Raw genomic sequence first — 22689 nt, forward strand, 5'->3', positions numbered from 1 at the left:
ACAGCACAATTTGGGAGCCATTCATCAAATAAGACATAGGATTAATTAAGCCTGAGGACTAAATTAGCCTCCCTCTTCACTCATCAAGGTGTACCCTTGGCCTGGGGTTTGGAGATGGGGGTGGGGGCTCCACGCTGGTGGTGAGTGTAGAGAGGTGGGGGCAGGGATTTCATAGCACTAGCATGTGTTTAGTGCATTCACACTGGCACAAAAAAATGAAGATCCCTTTATCCCCAATTTACATATGATGTATGACAATAAAAAACTCCAGAGGGGAATGCTACCACAGTGCTGTTCATTACATATTAGCTTTATGGCAATATATTTACCAGGCTGAAAGGCCGTGTAGGAAAAAAGTTGGCGAATGACAAAACTTCTGTCCCTGCAGCTTCTTTTTCACACTAAAACATAAACATCCATCTGTTCCTATCAGCTGCTGAGACCGATGAGCATCACACCTGATTCATCATGATGACATTCAGCCTTTCAGTGTTGTTTTTAGTGGAATAATTTCACACCCGACGCAAGGACGAGCACACCGCACAGAGGTGGACTCTTCTCTTTGTATTGAATTATAATGCAGGTGTGTTTAATGTCTTGCGATGGCCTGTAACAAATAAAGATTCCCTCCCTTATGTACAGAGATATGACACACATACCGCGCGCCGAGTTCATTAGTCCATAGCATCCTGTCCCTCACCGGAGAGGGGTCATGCTTTTGATGAATGGACTGTGTAGCTTGTAGCTTCAGGCTAGGATTCAGCACCTCAAGAGGCAGCGAGGACCCAACTCTGGTTAGAGCGAAGAAAGAGAAGAAAGAAAGGAGGAAATGAGGGAGAGAGACAGAGCGGAGGAGAGAGATGAATTTGGATTACCCAGGAGTTCTGTCTCCCCCGAGTCCTGCATCCGAGAGACATTAGGAATCTAATGTGCTATTATTCTCCATCACCCCCCTAAGCCTAAAACATCTGTCCTTGGGGTGTCTCCAGTAATAGACAAGGGCTTTCGGACCCTTCGCTAAGACAAGACAGCAGCTCCTACAAGGGCCCTTGACGTCCTGCCGACTTAATCTGCAAGTACTTTCACAAAATTGACATTGCCTAGAGAGTAAAGCAATCAGCAGACACGGTGTTGCAGAGCATTTATATTTCAGCGAGTGCTTCCAGAGGCAGTGGAAGCTGACCTTTAGGAGGCCCGGCAAAGAATTACATTTCTTTTTGCAAGATTTTCTAACTTTAAAAAGATTTTTTTTTGTTACTGCGTGTCTTCAAGGTTAGCAGGAGATGGGTGAGTTCTGTAAAACATGTATACCAACAATATTAGGAACAACATCCTGAATATCTCTTTACTTATAAGAGCTAGACAACACCATATGATTTTAACGGCTTTATTTGCACTACAGGGGGAGATTTATCGGCTTTTGAAGGTGGATGCAAAGTTATCTGGATACATTTCAAATGATACTTGTATCTTTTGTCTCACAGTTTAAAAGTATCATCACCCCAAACACTGATGGAATAAATCAGTGTTTCAATAAGGAGAACCATGTGAGCTCTTCTCCCTTTTTCCTTCCTCACTCTTGACTTTCTTTTACCTGTGGATGTTTTACGCTCCAATAACACCACTGTAAATCCAAATCTTTACATAAACTCTACATCCCTGTCTTAGGTTGTGTGCTTAAAGGTCTACTGTGTAGGATTAAGTGGCAGATTGCAATCAACTGAACCTTCTCCCATAGCACAACGACGATGCCTGATGCAAAATGCGAAAATACAAAAACCGCAAATGGCCTTATAGCCTACAGCCAGTGTTTGTTTTGTCCGTTCTGGGCTCCTGTAGAACATTGGGGACTCTGTGGAAGAGGTTCCACTCTGTATGTAGATATAAACAGCTCATTTTAAGGTTAATGAAAATACAACGAGATTTAAATTCAGGTAATTATACACTAAAGAAAACATAGTTATGAATCTTGTATTTCATTTCTGCCAATATATCCCCCTAAATCCTACACACTGGACCTTTAAAGGATGAGTCTGGTGATATTTTCCATTTTTCCTATCATCAACAAATCCCATTAAATAAGATTGATGCCAACAATTAAGTGATCCTACTAATAAGTATCATCTCTGTAGTCAAAGCCTGATATACTGTGATTATAAAAACTATTAAAAGCACATCTGTGATACACATTATTGCAATGGCTAATTTTTTTCTTTACTGAGATCAGCATGGGGACTGTAGTTTATTTTGAGTCAATCCCACAAACACTTTTCTGGTGCCGTAAATAACTCACATCTAATAGCTCACTTTTTCCCAACAAGAATACAGTTCACTTCTGTTGAGTCACGATTGCTAAAAAGAATGAAAATAAATATTGGTGGCGTGTTTTTAACATGTACTTCCTTGTTAGAAATGAATGGGCTTGAAGCTGAGGCCCACAGACAGAGAGAGATGAAGCCACACTTTGTTGTATTTGGTCTTTTCTGGGATTTGTTCACAATAACAATAATCTAGAATATCACTGACTGACGAGATGCTGATCACATAGGCCCAGCAACAGAAATGGCTGGGCCTCTTAAAAGATCCAGTGGATTTTTTTTTTTGTTTTGTTTTTTTTTTGTTTTTTTTACAATTGTTGTGTACAAAAACAAATAAACAAACAAAAAAAGACAAACTATTTTCAGGAGAGGTGGTTTTGGTATGAAACAGGCTAAATTTTACCAGAGCAATAATAAAGTTTGAATAAGTAATGGTAAATATTTTGGTTCAAAATAAAATTTGGTTATCATTGCTTATTGCTGACCCCCATGGGCCCCCTTTAGCAGCAGGACCCTAGAGAGCTCCCCCCTTTTCCCCCCTTATGGGCGGCCCTGTCTAGACATAAAGCATTTTCCACCAAAATTTAAAGGGTAAAATGTGGGGGGGGGGGGGGGGATTGATACAGCATGGCATCGCAATATTTTCATGTGGTAATATCGTATCGTCACACAGTGCCAAGTATCGATTTTTTATTATATAAATTATTAATATTACAAATACAAATTTAACTTTAGGTAGCCTACTAGAATAATATAATCAAGCCAAAAAATACAAAAAACGTAATAAATCGCAATATATCACAATATGTAGCATATTGCAACAATATTTTATCGTGATAATATTGTATCATGGATCCTCCGGTGTTTCCCACCCCTTGTAAAATGCTTTGTATTCACTTCCAAATGATCATTTTGACAGTATTTATTATCTGATAGTTTTGCTTCACATTTAAGGTGCCATTTCATATTAAAACAGCTTGTGATAATATGAACATTACAGCACAGAGTTAATATCTGTCACATCTAAAAACTCACCACAAAGTAGGGGAATTACTTATGCAGTTTTCTGTATCTCCACAGCATGAGAGAATAATTGTTTTCATATGACCACAGATGCAATATTCATGATACTCATTTTTAACATGAAAGATCTGTTAATGGAGGCATAGTATTTGATGTTGTATTTCTACTAATTGAATTAAATCTAGTCAAAGAGCAGAAATATTTGTCTTAAAGGCTTTGGAACCCCCAGGCTCTGATTATAAATGCATCCCGTTAAATGAAAAGAATATATCTTGATTCATTAATTATTGATGAGGGGGAGCAAAATACTATGGGTACTCATTAATTTAAGAGAAATAATGTCTCATGGTTACGTAGGACGGCATAGCAACAACTCTGCTATGAGAAATGCCCCAACAGATCCATCACACAGGATAGAGGAAACCATGCAACCTGTTTAAATAGGAAGTTTCTTTGCTAAAGAGACAGTGTGGGCTGAACAGATGGCCAAACCTGTGCTTTTCACTCCTGCTTCTGTTGAGCAATTAAAAGTTTCTGGCTGTTTTTCTCCCTTCCCCCCAAAGTACAGATTGCAAACATGACAAGAGGTCAAATATCTGCAAGGGAAAAAGGAGTGGAACAACTGTTCCACCGAGCTGCTCTGGCCTCAGCTGGTGTGCAAGCGGACGTGTATTCACCTGAACGAGGACTGGTAATCACCCCACACCGAAGTGAATAATTAGTGTAATAATTACCAGGCTTAAAATGAATCTGCGAGCTGCCCTCTCTCACAGTGCCATCAAGAATAACAGGTGTTGAAAGTGCCTTGAAGGGACAGAGATTAAAGATTATTTCGTTATCCCGAGTCTCCTTCAGGCACAACTGTCTTGTGTTTTATCCTGTCATCCACAGCGAGGGTCGTGTGGGGGCTCATTTTCCTCTGGCTTGGCAGTTTTGGGAGCTAGGCATTTGACAGAGAGTGAATGTTGTTTAATCTGGGAGTGTGAGCCGTCCTTGAGATCCTGGACACTCCATGTCCACATAACCTCCAGCTACATGGAGTTAGGTTGTACTAATGCTTATTATTAGCTGCCACACTGTCTTTTCCTTTTGCGAAATAAATCCTAGATATTCTGAAATAACATTTTTGGTGTGTATTCATATCATGTGAACAAAATTGTAAAAGAAATGTCAAGATTATAATAATAAATCCCAGTAATAACACAAGTAAGCTTTTATAATTTGATGTCAGTATAACCAGATTCATGTTGACTTTTTAACAACATAATAGCCCATATTTTCCTCTGTGATCACCATTTAATAACTTTAATTTCCTTATCAAAAAGTGGGCACTGCTTATCTGATTTCCGTGGCAGTCTAGTGGCTGTATATACTCTCTGTTTTGACTTAAGCAATGAAGCAAGTGAGCCTAGGGGTGTTTGTTCTTGTAAGAATTACTTAAAGACTTGTCAAGATGCCACAACTCGTGCTTGGGTTCCCAGGCTCTTTCTGTGTTTGTTATTCACACTTCCTGTGTGTTTTTGAAATTGCTGCAGCAGGTGTAACAGCTCTTAGACACAACGAATTAAATATTTGTTTCTAACGCTTAACAAAGTGTATTTTGCATTTTAATTACAGTGGAACCGGAATAGTCCCAATAGTATTCGTTTATATTAGAGTCGTTATATTTTCAGCTGTAATAATAATGGAGCCAGGAACCATCGTGATATTCTTGTGCCACACAAAAGGATACAGCACCATAAATAGCTATTTGTGTGGGATTCCTCAGTGTTTCCATTCAGAATATGTGAATGTCTATGCAAAATCAAGATGAATGTGCGCTTGAAAGAGACATTGGTTGATTATAGTATCAGTATGACATCGTGCACTTTATCTTTCACCGCACCCTGTTGTCTTATAATGCCGTATCATTAGTTTCCCTGACAATGATTTAGCATTCAGCCATCTACCCCATTGACCTGTGCTGTGTTTAAATGTAACCTTCTTTCAGCGCGGGCCATCATTCGTCACCTCCGAGCTGTCAAAAACACATAAATTGGACACGACCTGGCATGGCCGGTGACAGGGAGACACAGAGGGGCTGCAAAACAGAAGCAGGGCAATCAGCTGCATCTATTGCATTTACATGGTCTGGGAAGGTTAGCAAGTTGTTCCTGAAAGATTACCACCTCTAATTTCTTTGGGGAGGATGGGACCTTGGTTCGGCTGCCAAGCCTGCTTTTCAGGTCAGGGCCCCCTGAATGTTAACTAAGACCCAGGAGCAGGTCAGCAGGCAGGCCAAGGGACCAGAGGAAAGCCTGTGCCCTGCTCTTACACTGGCGGCCAGCAAGTCGTGCAGAAAGTTGCCATCCATCTTTGGCACGATGCTAATGATCCATTCTGGGAGAGGTCTGTGGTTAGGAAAGCTATCCAGGTAGTCCTCCACTGGTGGCTCCCCGCTGCTAAGTGCAGCACCCACTCTGAAATCTCTGCCAGCAAAAAAAAAAAAAAAAAAGACAGGCTCACTAACCAAAAATTCTTTCGTATTTCTTCAGTAGGCGCCAGAACTGTTTGATGTTCTCACAACTGCTCATCAACCCTCTGGTTGTCTTCTTTAAGCTACGCTGCGAGAAATTTTCATGTGGTGCCACAAAGGGCACCTTCTGCTTTCGCTTTTTTAACTTTTACTTTGATCTAAATTATTAAACAGTTTCAACTCCAACTCCAACTGTGGCGAGTGCTGCAACTGTGTTTCTGCGACTGTTGGAGCCTCAGATCATGTTTTGAACGCCATTCAGTGACTTTATATATCACAGGCAGCTAGACTGCATTAAATAAAGTACAGCATGTCCAATTTAGTTCTACCACACTAACTTAAACATGATTGCGCTTGCAATAATATGAAATTAAACTGTCACAGACAAGCAAACAATGATAATTACAGTACTTCCATCACTGTGTGTAGACATACACAGCTCCTGTATATGCATATTATGAAATACATGGTAACATATACAAAAAAATGTTAATTAAAATAATATATATTTAGAATCTGCATTAATTGGCTCTATTTACCTCTCTCAGGAAATTAAAAATCCATTTAAAATAATGTCAGAATATCATCACAACACCAATCTAAAATGCACATCATAATAAACACCTATGTTTCCACAATATACAATGAGCAGGTCATGGACTAATGAATGAGTAATGAAGCCTTACATCTTAATGTGTGAGTATATAATTTATGTATATATTGGCTATTTTAGATCATATTCCTTACGTTTGATGAGGAACAATATCATCTGTCATGACCATATGTCATTGTAAATACAAAAATAAAGACGCCAATATTCTTCAAAAAATCTGCCCGTGTCATTTTATCTAATTTGGTTCACAATGAAATGGCCAATTAAAAATAACCGCATTACTTTGTTAATAAAGCAGAGGACTGACTCGAGGGAACATTTCATTGGCAGTTAATTATGCAGTCTGGTATTCTCAGATGTTCCCAGCAAATGTACAGTGAGACTATAAAGCTGTTATTGTGCTCTGCTTCCATTTCATATTTGCATAACAGAAAGCTCGCCATGTGTTTCGTCGCTGTCGCCACATGCGAAGGCTCAGCATGTTTGGAAAAATGCATCATCAGTATGTCATAACTCACTGGATCTGGTTTGTGTGACATAAGGTGGTAATCCCTAATGTTTGATTTTCACAACATGAGTGTGATCATATATTTATGTTGCTGATGCTGTGTAATCCATATGTACACATACACTGAAGAATTAATGCCCACTATGTATATAATGTTCAATATATAGATAAAAATGCACGTCTTTGAGCTGAATTCTTCTGAATGCTTTTACCCATCTTTATTAAGTTGTGCTGTGAAGCTCTCTGTTTTCGTGTCTTGCTGAGGTAAATGATGCTTGAACAGCAGGGAGATCGCTCACTGTTAACCATATGGTTTGGTGCAAAAGGTCAGCAGTGTTTCTGAGGGTTAATATCAAACGCCCAAACATAGACAAGAGGGACCCATGCATAATAATGTCAGTGTATATTCCCTTGTGCAAAGAAGACCAAGTAACTGGTAAATGTTTTTAGCGCACTTTCATCACAGTCTATATCTGACTGATATGATGAAATGTTTTTAAAAACAAAAGAAAAGAATTCTTTTGTCGACTGTTTGCTCAAACTAATGGGAATAATGGGGACAAATTCTCGCCGTCTTTCAGCCAGTTATCAACAAGACAACTATCATGTCACGAGATAGACTGAAATGAACTGAACTCATAAAGTTTAAATATATAAACTTCACAAAGGGTTACATTAATAAGTGATTTTTCTCCTAGGTATGATTTTTCCTCTTTCCTTTGTCGACATTTCTCTTTACATTGACAGTGAGCGGGACCGGTCTCCCCTCAGCGATAATAAGAAATATTGGCTTTTAACAACCACTTTAAAGCATATGGACGCTCAAGGCCATTCCAACATTGTGTAAAAGCCTAAAGGGATTTATACAGAGTGTAGTTCCCCCCGCAAATCCGCAATACGCACCAAAACAACTATCACTTTATGTGAGAATTAGCAAATAGTTATCATTTCTGTGACATAAAAGGGTCCGTGCCAACATGCGCTGAAATAATAAAATATTGAAAGGTCTATGAAACATAAATGTGAATTCTTGCTACATCTGTCTCTTGCTAATTGAGTTGCTACCAAGAATGTTAGTACTCTGGAGAATAATTTGTCAGTGCAAAACATCGAATGGACCAATTTATTGGTTGCTGCAGGCTGTGGAGTTCCAACAGTCTTTGATCAACCTTTTTAGGTCAGTATCTCTCGAAATACAGAGAGGAGAATTACATAGCAGAGAAAATATTTCATCTTTTTTAAAAGACAAGGAAAAGTATTTTTGTAGTTACACTGTTTGGCTGTAATGGTGAATAAATTCTTTAAAGGGCTCCGAGCCAGAGTGGGGGGGGGGGATAGCAGCTTTTGTGCACAATATTTATTGTTTTGTGTGGATGGTAACTTAAACATTTATCATAAAAAAGTGACAGAAAGAGTAATTATAAGTTTTGCTTTTTCTCATCACTCACTGGATGTAAGATGCTCTGACAGTTACCGGTGGGCTTTTCTGACACGCTACATAAAAAGGCTGCTTCAAAGAGTTTGGTGTTGGCTGAGGGGTTGATCAATCTTTGACTTTGAAACATTCTTGGCATTTTGACAATGGATGTACTAACGGTTGTTTGATAGCTCAGTCAAATGTCAAAATTCTATTTTGCCTAAATAATATGATAACTCTTTACTGAGTTATAAGAAGTGTGCTGGTCTTTATGACGAGTGTCCTCAGTGAACCTGATGCAGTGGAAAAATTCATATAGTGTTGTACCTATATGACACTGTACACATCATGTGGACCATGTCGACTTAATTAGGCAGTATCTAATTACTTAGAGTAAGTACAGTAGTATAATATCACCTTGACTGACTCTACACTTACTGTGAATAACATAACCTCACCGAATAACACACATTTACACAGTATATGCTGCAAGTCAGAGTGTCATCAGTGACATAGGATATGACAATAAAATCATATCATATAAACTGTAATGACAAAAATCCCAATTTTTAGTTTGTTTTATTCTAATTTTAATGTATGGATTATAAACAGACCTCCCTTTACATGTTAACCTCTCCTGGATAGTGATGTGGAAAACCTGTCTGATCCAACATTCCCACTTTGGCATAAATGCACTTGATACTTCATTAGGTAATTGCTAGGGATGTCCCGATCACATTTTTTTGCATCCGATCCGATACAGAGTCCTTTGAGCTGGGAGGCGACAGAAGTTACGCACTATAGCATTAAGAAAAAAAAGACAAGAATGCATCCAAGTTGTCCCATAAGGTTTGTTTTTTATTTAAATAGTATCCAAAAAGCTTATCGGTGGTTCACCAGCACAAAATGTAAGCAAATTCTGAATTGTAAAGAAATTGTCCCTCCAGAGTTGCCATAGGGCTGTGGTAGGCGAGGTTCCGCCATTAGGTGTGGTTGTGTTGCTCAGAATAAAGAGAGTAGCGGTGGCCGCTGAACCTGTTGTCTCAACGTTTATTGCTCATTAGCTGCACTCAGTTAGGCGAACCCAGGATGCTTGGTTACAATACATTGGAAAGCGGAGGCAACAGTAAACAACATAGATGAAAAACCTGGCCATTTTTGTTGTTTTGATTGCTCCGATCTTTTATTAACGATTCCGATTTTGTAAAAATAACGTGATCGGTGCCGATACCCGATCCCAGGGACATCCCTAGTAATTGCACATGTTGGTGGCCCCACAAGGCAAACAGAGGGAGCTGTCTGAACACTGAGGACAACATTACTGAGAAATCACATAACCATATCCCACATATGCAGTCCAGTGGTATTTGGAGTAGATCCTTAAAGCTGCTAACTATCAATTGATATTAGCAGGGATACTTAACTTGCTTTGCCTGGAGGCTACTTTTGCAAAATGACAAATGCAATAAGCAAACAGTGTAAATGTATTGTCTTTGTGAATCAGAAAATGGTCGGCGGGCCACGTGGCAAGCTGTAAGTTGAGTATCACTGACGTATCTGAAGTAAACTGCACACTTAAAACTACATATCAGATTCTTTGTTGCCGTTTGGAATGAAAATCTGTCGTCCATCTTTTTTTCTGTATGATCTGAATAAAAAAAATCACTAAAATGCTAATTTGTGAGTGAATTCATCACTCTCACTGACCACCAAAGAACCCCTGAGCTGAGCTTTCCCTGACAACCCTTGCTCTGGATGTGTAAAAAGACTATGCTAACTATTTGTAAAGACTCTGCTTTAGCATCAGGCACCCTGGGCCTTGTTACCATGGAAACATACAACAAATCCTATAGCTTTTTAAAGGCATTTTCCCGTTTAGCTGCATTGTGACATTTAGTCAGTTTCTAACATAGTTTTACTGCAAATAGTGGACAATTTAAGTCATTAAATGCAACATATTTTACTGAAGTACAGCTGGTTTTTCTCATATTAAGCAGTTTAAGTTACAGAAATGTCCACGAGTTAATGCTGATCACCACCCTATCCCATTCATTATACCTATGAATGGTCCCTTGGTCACATGACTGGAAACTGCAATTATGCTGACAGTAAAAGGAAAAATTGAATAGTACATTTAAAAACGCTGAATTGCTTTAATTAATTTGGAAATAGTAGACTTAGCTAGTGTCTCCTGTGTGCCGTCAGAATTGCTGTCTCAACATTAGACCATTGCCCACATGAATCTAAATGTAGCTTTGTTTCATTGCATTACATTCATAGTCAAATAAATACAATGAGACAGTCTTTTGTGATACAAATCATCAAACACGTCATATTTCAACCACTATGAGAACCTACTCACAAAGCAAATATCTGCAGTTAATATTTTGATTGTAACACAACCAAACCTCTACTAAAAAAATCTAAATTCATGAGGCAATCAAACTGGGAAAAAACCACCAGAATTACGAGAACAGACACAATAAACTAAAACATGTTTGCTCGGAATATATCCACACTCCATAACAGTGAGGTCATATAATTCATTTCTACTCAAAACATTTCAACAAGGCCCTCAAGATAAGATACCAGGTTGTACAGCGCACTACATCATTAGCTCACACATGTACAGCGTCTCAGAGGACCTTTAATTTGAGTAGGAAAAGTCTGTTCCTCCACTATGAGGTTAAAGAGTGGGTGACAAGTGAAGAAAATCACAGCGGAATGCATTAATTAGATAGACCTAAAAGCATATTTATCAAAGGCTAAGCCATATGGGAATTATCTCAGAAAGGATCTAATAAAGACAGGACAGGTTAATAGAATAAAAGGCCTTGGATAGAATGTGTGCTTATACATAAAATATCAACCTGATCTCACATGTAAACGAATCATTAGGATGTAACGATTAAATGTTATGGCAAGCAGATCCTTAACAATGGAAATGACCTTCATGTGGTTTGACAGTGACAATTGGCTTCTTATGTTCGCTGTGATTAAAATGTCAGAGCCTCTGACTTAATTCATCTCGCCATTTGAGAGATTCCACATGAAATGGACCAATATTTGCTCAGAGTGAGAAGACTGATCGCATGATGCCGAATATGCTGATATCAAGGATAAATATTTCATGAACTCCTCTTAATCAGAAAACAGTACACTGGTCCACAGAGGAAATAAACAGCCCGGCGATTCTGACTGAATCATCTAAACGGTGTCAATCACAAGTGAATATGGAGGGGCTCCCGTCCCGGCTAGTGATGACTGATGGCCCTTCAGTGGCGATTGAGACAGACGGAGCTGATTGAGGGAGCTTATCTTTATGGTGGAGCCATGGAATTGTTAACAGGATGTGATGGCCTGCGTCCGCCGAGTTGAGCTGGGAAATAAAGCTGTTGGGCTCCGGCTACCTTGCCATCATTCACAGAGGTAATGATGTCTGTCTGGCTCAGAAGTAAGTAATAGTCTGCCCACGGGTTAGTGAGGGCATGACACAGCGTCACTGACAAAGTTGAACTTGGACAGATGCACACAGTTCAGCACACTGCTACATTTTAAATACATTTTGATAGGGTTAATAAAAATTTGAATATATTGTAAAACCTAGGGTTCATGAAGTGAGATAAGAAGAAGGGATGAGTGTCACTTGATTTCTAGCCATGAACATTTTTAGATTTTTCTTTCCCCTTATGATCCAGGAATAATGTAGAGAGCAGAGCAAGATGACTGCAAAATTAAAATATGGCTCTTTAAAAGTCCCACAAGCCCAGTGCCAGACCTAGCAGATTTGGCTCCCTGGGCAGCCCCACCCCACCCCCTGAAATATAAATGTTGTCTTTTATATCATATATTGTTTTTATTACAAATAGGGTTGCAATAGTATGAGATTTTCATGGTATGATAACTATCTCAGATAATATCATGGTGTCATGGTATGTAACAAAATTATTAATATTACCAATTCCAATTACCCTTTGTAGAATGAAAACATAAGGGATTTTTTTTTTTTTTTTTTTGGTTTAACAAATGCTTTATTACCACAATTGAAATTTGAAAATATTTTTAATGGATATGTAAAAGTCGTAGATAAGCAAATATACACATAACTATTGGTATACCATGAAACTGGTAGGCAACCCTAATTACAAACACAAGCTAACAAACAATAGTAATGAATAAATAAAGAAAGAAAGAAATATATGAATACATAAAAGAATAGGGCGCGTGCAAATTTGCAAATTTTTTCTTCCTCATTTTTTTTGTATTGCACCCCGTATTACTTTAATGCTCTCCTCATACACTCCTCCATCACGCCCATCAGTGCTCTAGCATGTTTCAACAGCAATGATCACTCACTGATGAACACATTAAGGTGAACTCACACTCTAAAAAAATAATCCACTGGTTCAACTTAAAAAAATTAAGGTAACAATCTACATGCATCTTTCTAAGTAGGTCCAACTCATTATTATTGAGTCAATCCTATGAGTCTTTATAATCTGAAAAACTCAATTACTTTAGTACAACCAACATAATTTGCTTTGACTTTGAAGAGCTCAATTAAGTTGAACCAACCATCCAAACATTGTGGTGACAGTGGTCAAATTATTTAAGGTATTCTAACTTATTTATTTTTAATTCCACCCTACTCAAAAAATTGATTTTGACCAACATCTTAAAATAAGTTGTCAAATAACTTAAACACTTTAATGAAACAAATGTAATCTTTCTTTATGATGGAAAACTAAGTCCACGTTTCATTTTTTTAAGAGAGGTGCCCCCCCTACTACTACCGTTACCATCAGATCTTTGGATGATTTTTCCCCTTGTGTTTGACTATGGGTGGCGCCCTAGGCAATCGCCTATGTCGCCCATAGGAAGATCCCCCACTGCTGCACGTCATCACAGGCATGCCAATTTTTGCAAACACACAGACCACACATTATCAACAATGATAGAGATGATATTCTTCTTGAGATCAAAATGGAGGCGAGGGTATGTCGAAAGGAAACAATCACAGATCTAGCTCCACTCAATTATCTTTAGCAGGATAATTAATCAATTCAGTATGCACATCCAAGTCTCAGAGGCGTCTTTGGGATAATTGTTCTCATTGACTTGAATAATTATTTGTTTGCTGATTTAATCATTTTCGCATTTGGAAAACAAATGAACTGTGCTGGTACATACTCCAGATTGGGTTTTTTTTTCTTTTGATGCTGGTAGGTGAAAACTGACTAAATGTAGAGTACATTATCAGACTGAAACAACTGATGTCTCTTGAGAAATTAACCGCAACCATATTCAGACTTTATGTCATTATGTGTTTTTTTTTTCAGGACCCTAACCTCAACTTGAAGAAGGTCAATAAAACATGAATTGTTTCTGCCTTGTGGCATCAATACAAACTCCACTGAATCAAAGGCTAATATTTCTCAGCTATGAGGTCAGCCCTGGGTTACAGACACGGCGTCCTCAGATAATGACTGGCGTGTTGAAAACAACTGTCGGAGTCTTCAGTTCGCAGCATTATGAGTTTGAATGAGACCTCATGGCTACTGCAGCAAATAGCACAAATTAAGAGGGTCATTTTAATGGCACTCACTACTATTTATCATGCCGTTTTAAATGTTTTGCTCATTTGTTTCCATTAAATATTTCATCTTCCCTTAAATATTCATTTAACTTCCTCTTTAAATTTTTTACCAGTCTCTTTGCAGTTGCTATCTTTTTTGCCTCCCTTTTAGGCTTTGCAATCATAAATAATTATTCATCTACACCCAGAAAGAGATTGCATAAAACATGCACATGAATCCTTTTTGTCTTTTCTCATTAGTGATATACTTCGAGTAGCCTAAATACATCCCGCTACCCCACTTATGGAAATTGGTTGGAGAACCTTCCTAATGATTCTGCTTCACAAATAGGTTACAGCTTCCATCTCTGATCCCAACGTTCATCCCTCCTTTCATCATGAAAGGAGGGGTCTACTACAGCAGCATCTGCTTTGAGATCTTGGAGTTCTTGTATTACTTTTAAAAGGAGCTACATCCTGCATCAGACAATGCTTCTTTATTGTTTAAATCAACTGCGAGGCTACAGCGGGACTGTGTGAACAACAGTAGCTGCTCCCTGACACTTAACTGTGTACTGACGAGAGAGGTTTACTGTAATGAACAATGCAAGACACACATAACAATAGTGAAACAGTCACTGAAGCTACAGCTGCTGTGGCTTTTTCTGTCTTAAGAATATGTTGTTCTAGTAGCTAAAAAGCTTCCTAATTGTCATCTATCATATTTTGCATTTTCACATACAATTTTATAACTTAAAAAAACAAAGTAACAATAAGGACAAACTTAAAATCCTATTAAAAGTAACACATAATCAAAATTCCACTGTTATTCTTAGCATTTTCTGACATTTGAATGAAATTACTATAAACATGTAGGACACACTCCTCTATCTGTGTTACATGTGTGAACGCTGTAGCCCGGCTCAGTACATTTGTCTTGGCTAAACAGGCAACATTTGTCTTAATTTGTTAGATAATTGCAACATGACTCATTAGCAAACAGCACCATGGTGGAAGGTGGAAGGGAAGCATAAACTCTCAATTTGACTGGATTATCCTTTTGTGATGAGGCCTAATGATCCAACAGAGTAAATAGCAACGTGTTAATTAGAAATTACACTGAATGATCCGCTGCACACAGAGGAGGTATTAACCAGGCAGCATCATTATATTAGATCTATAGCTGTCTTTGCTTTTCTCTTTTTTTAAAAATCATGGGGTCTGATAGTAAAATGGCAATTATAACTATCCCCAAAAGAGAAATTATAGAACATTTGTTGCAGTTGACTCTCTTCAGTTTGCTCTTAAAACTAAATAGACTCACATGCTCTATATTCTCCAGACATATTTATTCTCAAGACCACACCTGAAGGGTGACTGCAATCAAATTAATTTGAGAATATCACCATCAAAAAAGTAGAAAAATGTACATTTACCTGAATTACAGGACACAAGAGCATGTCATTACTAAATTCAGATAAATCTGAAACCATCCGGAAATGTAACTTAAAAGATTATGATTAAAACTGGAAAATGTCTCCTCATTACACCTCAGACTCTAGTTCACTTTGTCCTCACTGAGATTTTCGTTATAGCAGATTTTGATCAATAAATGCATCTACCTAGAGACTGCAGCGTTTCCATGAGCATCTGCCTCCACCTAGTGGCAAAAACTAGTCACTGCAGACTAAAAGTAAGACTCATTAAAGTGAGTGTAACTGATTTAAAATTAAATTTTGACCTACCACCTTTCAGTGGAAATAATGTAACTGACCAAGCACAATTAATATGACATATAATGAAACAAATGAAAAATCTCATATGCTTTTTCTTTTAACTTATATGATGATCAATACTTCCAACATACCTGTGCATGTTTATCCACGACCATCTAAGAGAAAAGAAAAATCAGTTAACACTTGATGACAGTAGAGGTCCACACACTAATCGAACAGTTAATTGTAGATTAACTTCTCCAACCTGTATTGCAACAACACACAGTCTGACACTTCGATGACCCCCCCTGGCATAGTAGTCTAATAAAACAGGAGTTGTTTATGAAGGAAAAGATGTTTTGGACTGAAGCTGCAGGTTGATAAAACACACAGAGCAACTAATAGGCTTACAAATGCTGATAGGCATTAGACCAATGGAGGAAGAAGTACTCAGCTCTTAGGTACAAGTAGCAATACTGCAGTGTAAAGCTACAATGTAAAAGTCCTGCATTCAAAATGCAAATTGCATAAACAAAATTCTAAGACGTGAGAATCACCAGAGGCTCCATGATATGATATTATCATGATAGTCACAATACAACACTATTTTTTAACATGTTGTGATATGCTTAGTACTGCGATAAAATATATTGCAATTTATTACCTTTTTTCAGCTGTAGATTATGTCCCCAAAGGAAAACTTTGTAAACATCTGTATTATGTAATAAGTTTTCAGTCTGTTTATCTCACTACAGACATTTTTTTGCAGCACCAAAATGTATCTAATGGGCTGAAAAAGCAATTGATTTTGTTATTCAAGTAGGCTACTTAAAGTTTAATTTGTATTTGTATTATTAATAATTTATATAATAACTATATAATAAAACATTGCCACACAAAAATACCATGATACTATGTGGTATCGATTTTTCCCCCACCCCTAAAAATATAGAGGTATCCGCCACAAAGTAGCCTACTTGTTATGCTGAATGAACCCTTTCTGGATATTATATTATTTTATATTATTGGATTATTATAAGGCTACTTAATTATTAAATGTAAGCAGCATGTTAACAATGCATCTTATTTTGTTTACTAATAAATTTAATTTGTAATTACTGTTAAATAGAGTGGGTTTAAATGCACAATACAACACAGTGAAGTAGATGTACACAGAAGTTGTTTTTAAGTAGGCTTCATTAGGCTACTGTCTACCACTGCAACAGACCTGCTACTGTGACTTACATTAAATGTCATTAATCAAATAGACAGTACTCACAATAATGTAGAATTAAAACCTACAGTTTGAAATGAAAAATAAACTTTTAGGAGATAAAAATGGAAAAAGTTTTGGATACAAATCAGGTCAACAGACTGCACCTTGACTTGGACAGCAGTTTCTTAAATCTAGCAGGGGTGCCAGGTTTGCTAATTTTCCATGGAGCTGTCAGAAATATTACACTCATATATTATCTATTAACCTTTACCAAAGCCTTTAACTCTAGTTATGTGACATATTTTGAACTACACTTGGAGACAAATGCACTTTAGCAACTTTCTTTAGGTCGCTTCAACATGTGTGACAGTGAACAGAAGTGATATTTTTAGAATATGAAATAATATTTTGTGACGCAAGCTGAGGCAGTGAAAACCGTTATTGTGTAGATAGTAAAAATAATGCACCAAAATTGAAATGCACGGTGGTAATTTTGTGTGTTTTGTGCTTGAGAGATGAAGGCAGAAAGTTCAGATACAAACCTGCAGGAAACAAAACTGGCAACTTCATACCGCTAGCTGGAAACGTAACAACAGAATGCTCCTCCGGCTAGCGTTGTTAGCAAACAGCCGTTTTCTACCGTTAGGCTGAGGAGTTTGACATCGGTGGACCCGGCTAGCTAAATCACCGGATACCGGCTTTACACTTTACATGGAGCCCTGGAACAGCTGTCCTAGCGTTGAGTCGTAGTTGACAACTGTCTTAATTTAATGGATTAACTTCGGCGTTAATTTGACAGCATTAGCTTGTCTTTTGCTGTTGCTAAGTTAGTTAGCTAGCCAGTTAGCTAACTGTAGCGCATAAGCTAGCGTGACTAACGTTACGTCCGCAGGAGAACATTCTGCCTTGGAGGAAGGAAGGGAGGAAATTGATAAGTAGGATCACTGCGCACCGCTGCTTATGCAAAGCTAGCACACTTTTTGCTCTCCCGAGTTCACGCACTGTGACGCATTTAGAAAAGGTGACTATCTGTGCACCCCGTGTGACATTTAACACAGTTTGGTTAATAAGATTGCTGTTAGTTGGCACAGCTAGCTGTCAACAACAACAGCCCTCTTGGTTAGCTGAGTAACGGACGAGAGCTAGCAGGCTAGCCACAAACTTTTAAAGAAGTTGTGTAAGTCAGATTCAGCTCTCTGGCTGGTTTAGGCTAACAAGTAAACCGGTGTTTTAGCTTCTCTTTGTCGGACTTTTCCCACTCTGAGCCGCTCTAGCTGTAGAGCGACAGGAGAAGCTCATGGCATCGGATGTGATTGAGAGTGAAGCGGTGCTGAAGGGTGTAAGTGATATGAATTTGAACAATAGCAGCCCAGATTTCGGCACACCCAGCAGGACTCATGAGGAGCTGGGAAACAGACACACGTCTAGCCCGTCATCTTCGGGAGTGTCAGGAGAAGGTGACGAGGAGGAACTAGAGGAGTTGGAAAACAGCACGGCGTCTACAATTGAAAATGGCGAAGAGGCACTTCAAGAGAGTCTAACCAAAACAAGAGGTACGCCACAGGAAAGGACAAATCCAGACAATGAGCAGACACAGTCGGGAGCAACAAGCTCTACCCCGGTGAGCCTTCCCCAGCCACGCTCACCTCCTGGACCCATTGGAAGGTCTGTATCATGTCTGCTTCATGTTTTCTTCATGTTGGCAAAAAATATTAAGTAGTGTCTGGTGTCACGTCTCCATTGCAAGAATGCTGTTCTCCCAGACTCAAGCACCTGAGCCAGATGATTGCCTCTGTTCAAGTGTCTGTCGGTGTTTTTAAGGTTGGCTGGGAAGTTGGAAAGTTGTTTGAAACCGATCAGTCTAAATTGTCACGTTTTATTTAATCTATTAAACCTTTATTTAACCACAAAACCTCTTGAGATTAGAAATCTCCTTTTCGAGATTGTCCTGACCAAGACAGGCTGCAGAAAGAGTTACAAACAGACAACATCTAACTAATCTACTACAGCTCTAAAATACAAAATGAGTATGCTGCAAATAAAACCCAGAAAGTATGTTAACCATAAAACAAACAAAAAAAAACAGGGCAACTACACACGATTACAAAGATTAATCATTAAAAAACACCTTGACATTGGTTTCACATTTGCTGTGTTCAGCTCCTCAAATGAAGACTTATAATCAAAACCCTACAGTGGCTTTCAAATATGTAGTTTACATACAGTTTTCTAAATCAATGCTTATCCTACAAACAGGTGTTAATACCAAAAGTGGAGGACACATCCTTCCCAAACCTTTTTGACGTTCCTGTATTTGTAGCTTGACTAGAAAAGCAGGAAAAGTAGAAGCTACACTGAGGCTGGTATGACATTTATTTCCTGAACATTGTAGAGGGGACTGACACAATGACAGGAGTATGTAAAACATTGTCACAGAGTCAAATCAACACTTAAAGAGCTGGAAACCATGAACTTTGGGAATGTAGTATATTGCATAGCTATTTTTTGTACTGCATGATATGGTACAGGTGTTACTGTCATTGTCCTCAGTCTCTGTAGGTTGCAGTAAGTAACATCTGTGGACAGCTGCTGAACACACCATGCACAGAGCATCATTTCGCTGACCTTTGACAAACAGTAATTGTCAGGAAATCCTCACTTAGTTAATCTGTGTTTTAAAGGATAAGGTGTTGCTAATTATTGTGCTTCTGCCTTTTTAATCTTCAGAATAACAGGCAGTATTTATAACAGAAGAATTAGAATTTTAGACTCGGTAAGTGCTGAACTCGAGCCAAAATAGACCACTCAGATTATTTTCTGATAGAGACAGATTAGTGTATCATAGAGACCGTTGTAAACAGGAGGCTTTCTTGCAGTGGGTCCAACCAGCTTGTATTGTATCGCTATAAAAGATCATTTCAATGAAAGGTGTAGATGCAAAAAACAATTGTATTGCAAAGATGTTAACAACATATAGTATCACTGTCAAGATTGATGAAATCATGACTATGAAAAAAACATTTTGGTCAAACCTTCAGGTCTGATCTGCAGCTTAATTCTCACCACTTATTTCTTTATTATTATTGTTATTTTTATAGTTTTGAAACTGTTGTTCATCTTTTTCTATTTGCCTAATGTGGCTGACTCCACTTCCGTGCAGCTTGGTCTTGTGTGCACTTCCATTGCAGGGGTCTCTCCTCAGGAAACCACATTCCGGTGGCACTTCTACTTCTCTCAGTTGGATTTCACATGTAATATGGGGATAAGCACTATACATAACCAAACCGCTAAACTTTTTCAAATGTTGAACACCAAATGCCCAGAATATTTTTGTGTCTGGGAGCACAAATACAGTCGTGAATGTGATTACTGCATCAAAGGGAGCTCTGTACGGCAAAGATACAGATACCATGATCGGCATTAGTGAGTAGCCTTATGGTTTATAAACTAAGCCTTTAACACAAGCTTGTAAGCTATTCAAGAAGCCAGTGATCTGATTATGTGGCCAGCTGTAGGCTGAAAGTCTCGAGGAGATTCTCGATCAATAGGCGGGACTGTGAATTATGTATTGATAAGCACTGCAACACAAAGCACCTATCCCGTAGCAGGTGCAACATAGCAAATTAAAGTATTGTCATTTTTTGAGGACTGAAGAGCGCACTGCTTTGCATATAACCTAAACAGGGTTTTTACTGAATTGATGTAGGCTTATACTAAGGTGGTAAGTAACAGGATGGGTTACAGCAGCACCTGAAACATTGTTATTGCCCTTTATTATATGGAAAGTTTGGAAGTTTAAGATTCAAGGTGTTCAAAATTGCACATCATACAGGTTGTCCAGCTGTGAAGCTAAAAATGACCTTTATTAAAACAAAAAATGAACTTAAATGTGGCAAAAAGTGCCCAAATGCACAAGTGACACTGACTATGTTTAAGATTATGTTGCTTGTTCATCTGTCATGTCATGTGCACTGTGACTAAATTCTTAGTAACTGAAACTGAGGAGTAAGCTGTATTGCTTTGTGTGCTAGTAGAAAAAAATATCAGGGAACTTATCAGGCAATTCATATGAACAGTTAGACAGTACATGACACACAGTCTCTCCTTAACAACCATTAAAACAGATCTTGTTAGACTAATATGTCTGTAGACAAATGAATGAACATACAGCCCGGTAAATGTTTATTGAGACTGTCGGTAGAGGTTAGCACCAGAGGGAAAGTATTATGAGTATTAATAGTAGAGCTTAAGTAAGTCATATATTGAGACAGTTTTAAGAATGAGATTTAATCATTTTGTTTGATTCCATTGAATCCGTTCAACCTTTTCCAGTACTGGGTTGCACCTTCCCAACACAGCCTATCCTATCCAGAACATAAATATCCCCACCCTTATTTGCAGTGTATCATTGTGATTTCTGCAGCTTAGTCAAGTGTATTTATCATCTAGAAGCATTCCATCACTGTCACTATCCATATCCACTAAGTTTGTATTTGCTGACGCATTAACCCAAGAACAGAAATTGCCTCTGACTCCTGATCTACATTTCCCCCATAATCCTTTTAGGATTGTACAAGTCACAAGCAGCCGTTGTCAGACAACTAATTATGTGTTTGGTTCTGTTTGTCAAGGATAACCTCTGCTGGCACTGCTCTTGATCTTAATACATTTGTAGTACAAGAGAGCCTTTTAGCAATGAAATATTATTAAACGTAAAAAGTGGCCATAACCTCTTTGTGTTTTCATTCCCAGCCTGGAGCGCCAAGAGTCAGTCGCCACGACAGAAGCTCGCCTAAGAATGGAAGGAGTCGAACTGAAGGAGGAGTGGCAGGATGAGGACTTCCCACGGTATGATCACTTTTGGATCACGTGTTTGTGTTTTGAAAGTCGCATAAAACATTATCCCACTGAAGGCATGTTCACCTGATGTTTGATTTTCAGGCCCCTACCAGAGGAAGAGGAGCTGGAAGATGAGCTTTTTGCAGGAACCTCTGAGGAGACAGATCCTGGTAATAAAAACAGAACAGTGCATTGCTTTACAGTATTAAAAGACATGTTACATTTGTTCAAGTCTGTGTTAAAACCCATGTGCCTGTATGTATGTTTAGAGAGTTATTGGTTGCATTAGTTATTCCTGTTCATTCTTGTTCCTGCAAAACTGTATTCAAAAGTTCAGCTGAAACTAATATGAGGCCTTAGCCGTCTGAGTCAGCCAACACATAAGAGTTTCTTCTAACAGTCTTTCTTAGTACAGAATCCTCTCAGACTGTGGGTTTTTTTTTTTGCTGTGGAGGCACAGTAACACAAAGAGAGAATTCCATACTGAAAGACTGTAACGTTGGGACATGTCACCTAATTGATTTTAACGCGAACTTAACCCTATGGGCCCGAACGACGCATTGTGCGTCCAAATTCACACCTGTTCTTCTCTATTGATTTTCGCATATCACGTGAAACAGCGAAATTGTAGCTTTCTGACAAGACCAAGCACTTGTCGGTAGTCCAATGTTTTCATACCAAAAAAAATGATAAAATTACACTAAAATGATGAATAACAGAGCTTTCATACAGCTCTGCACACACATTACTCTTGGACGGATTACTTGCGAATACAGACTAGCACAGAAATGCCAGCATATCACATGAAAGCGCAGGAGCAGAGCTTTCCAGGGATACCACAAACATCATTGTACCGTCATCCCATCACGCTATAAATCCAGATTTATTGTCTACAAAATAAAAACCTGACGAATTTCTTCAAAATCCATTATACAGATCTTGTTATCAGT

The 22689-nt window shown here is 38.4% G+C and overlaps 1 protein-coding gene and 1 long non-coding RNA gene across 5 annotated transcripts in view; one reads left to right on the forward strand and one right to left on the reverse strand.

Moving 5' to 3' along the window:
- Window positions 1-4829: 4829 nt before the first annotated feature.
- LOC126407557 (uncharacterized) lies at window positions 4830-17579 on the reverse strand. The gene is made up of 3 exons (XR_007571802.1): window positions 17443-17579; window positions 15837-15860; window positions 4830-5809 (listed from the first exon to the last, which is right to left on the reverse strand). It is a non-coding gene; the product is annotated as an uncharacterized LOC126407557 (long non-coding RNA).
- The window catches only part of bnip2 (BCL2 interacting protein 2), a 12707-nt gene continuing 7556 nt past the window's right edge, over window positions 17539-22689 (forward strand). For 2 of the 4 annotated variants that reach the window (XM_050072551.1, XM_050072548.1), the window contains exons 1-3: window positions 17540-18565; window positions 21653-21748; window positions 21842-21909. In XM_050072551.1, the coding sequence (XP_049928508.1) occupies window positions 18198-18565; window positions 21653-21748; window positions 21842-21909 (532 nt within the window). In that variant the 5' untranslated portion in view covers window positions 17540-18197. Of the gene's footprint in view, window positions 18566-21652; window positions 21749-21841; window positions 21910-22689 lie in introns of all 4 variants that reach the window. The other 2 variants (XM_050072547.1, XM_050072550.1) reach the window with 2 other exon arrangements.

Source organism: Epinephelus moara, chromosome 20 (genome assembly GCF_006386435.1).
Source record: "Epinephelus moara isolate mb chromosome 20, YSFRI_EMoa_1.0, whole genome shotgun sequence".
NCBI lineage: Eukaryota > Metazoa > Chordata > Actinopteri > Perciformes > Serranidae > Epinephelus > Epinephelus moara.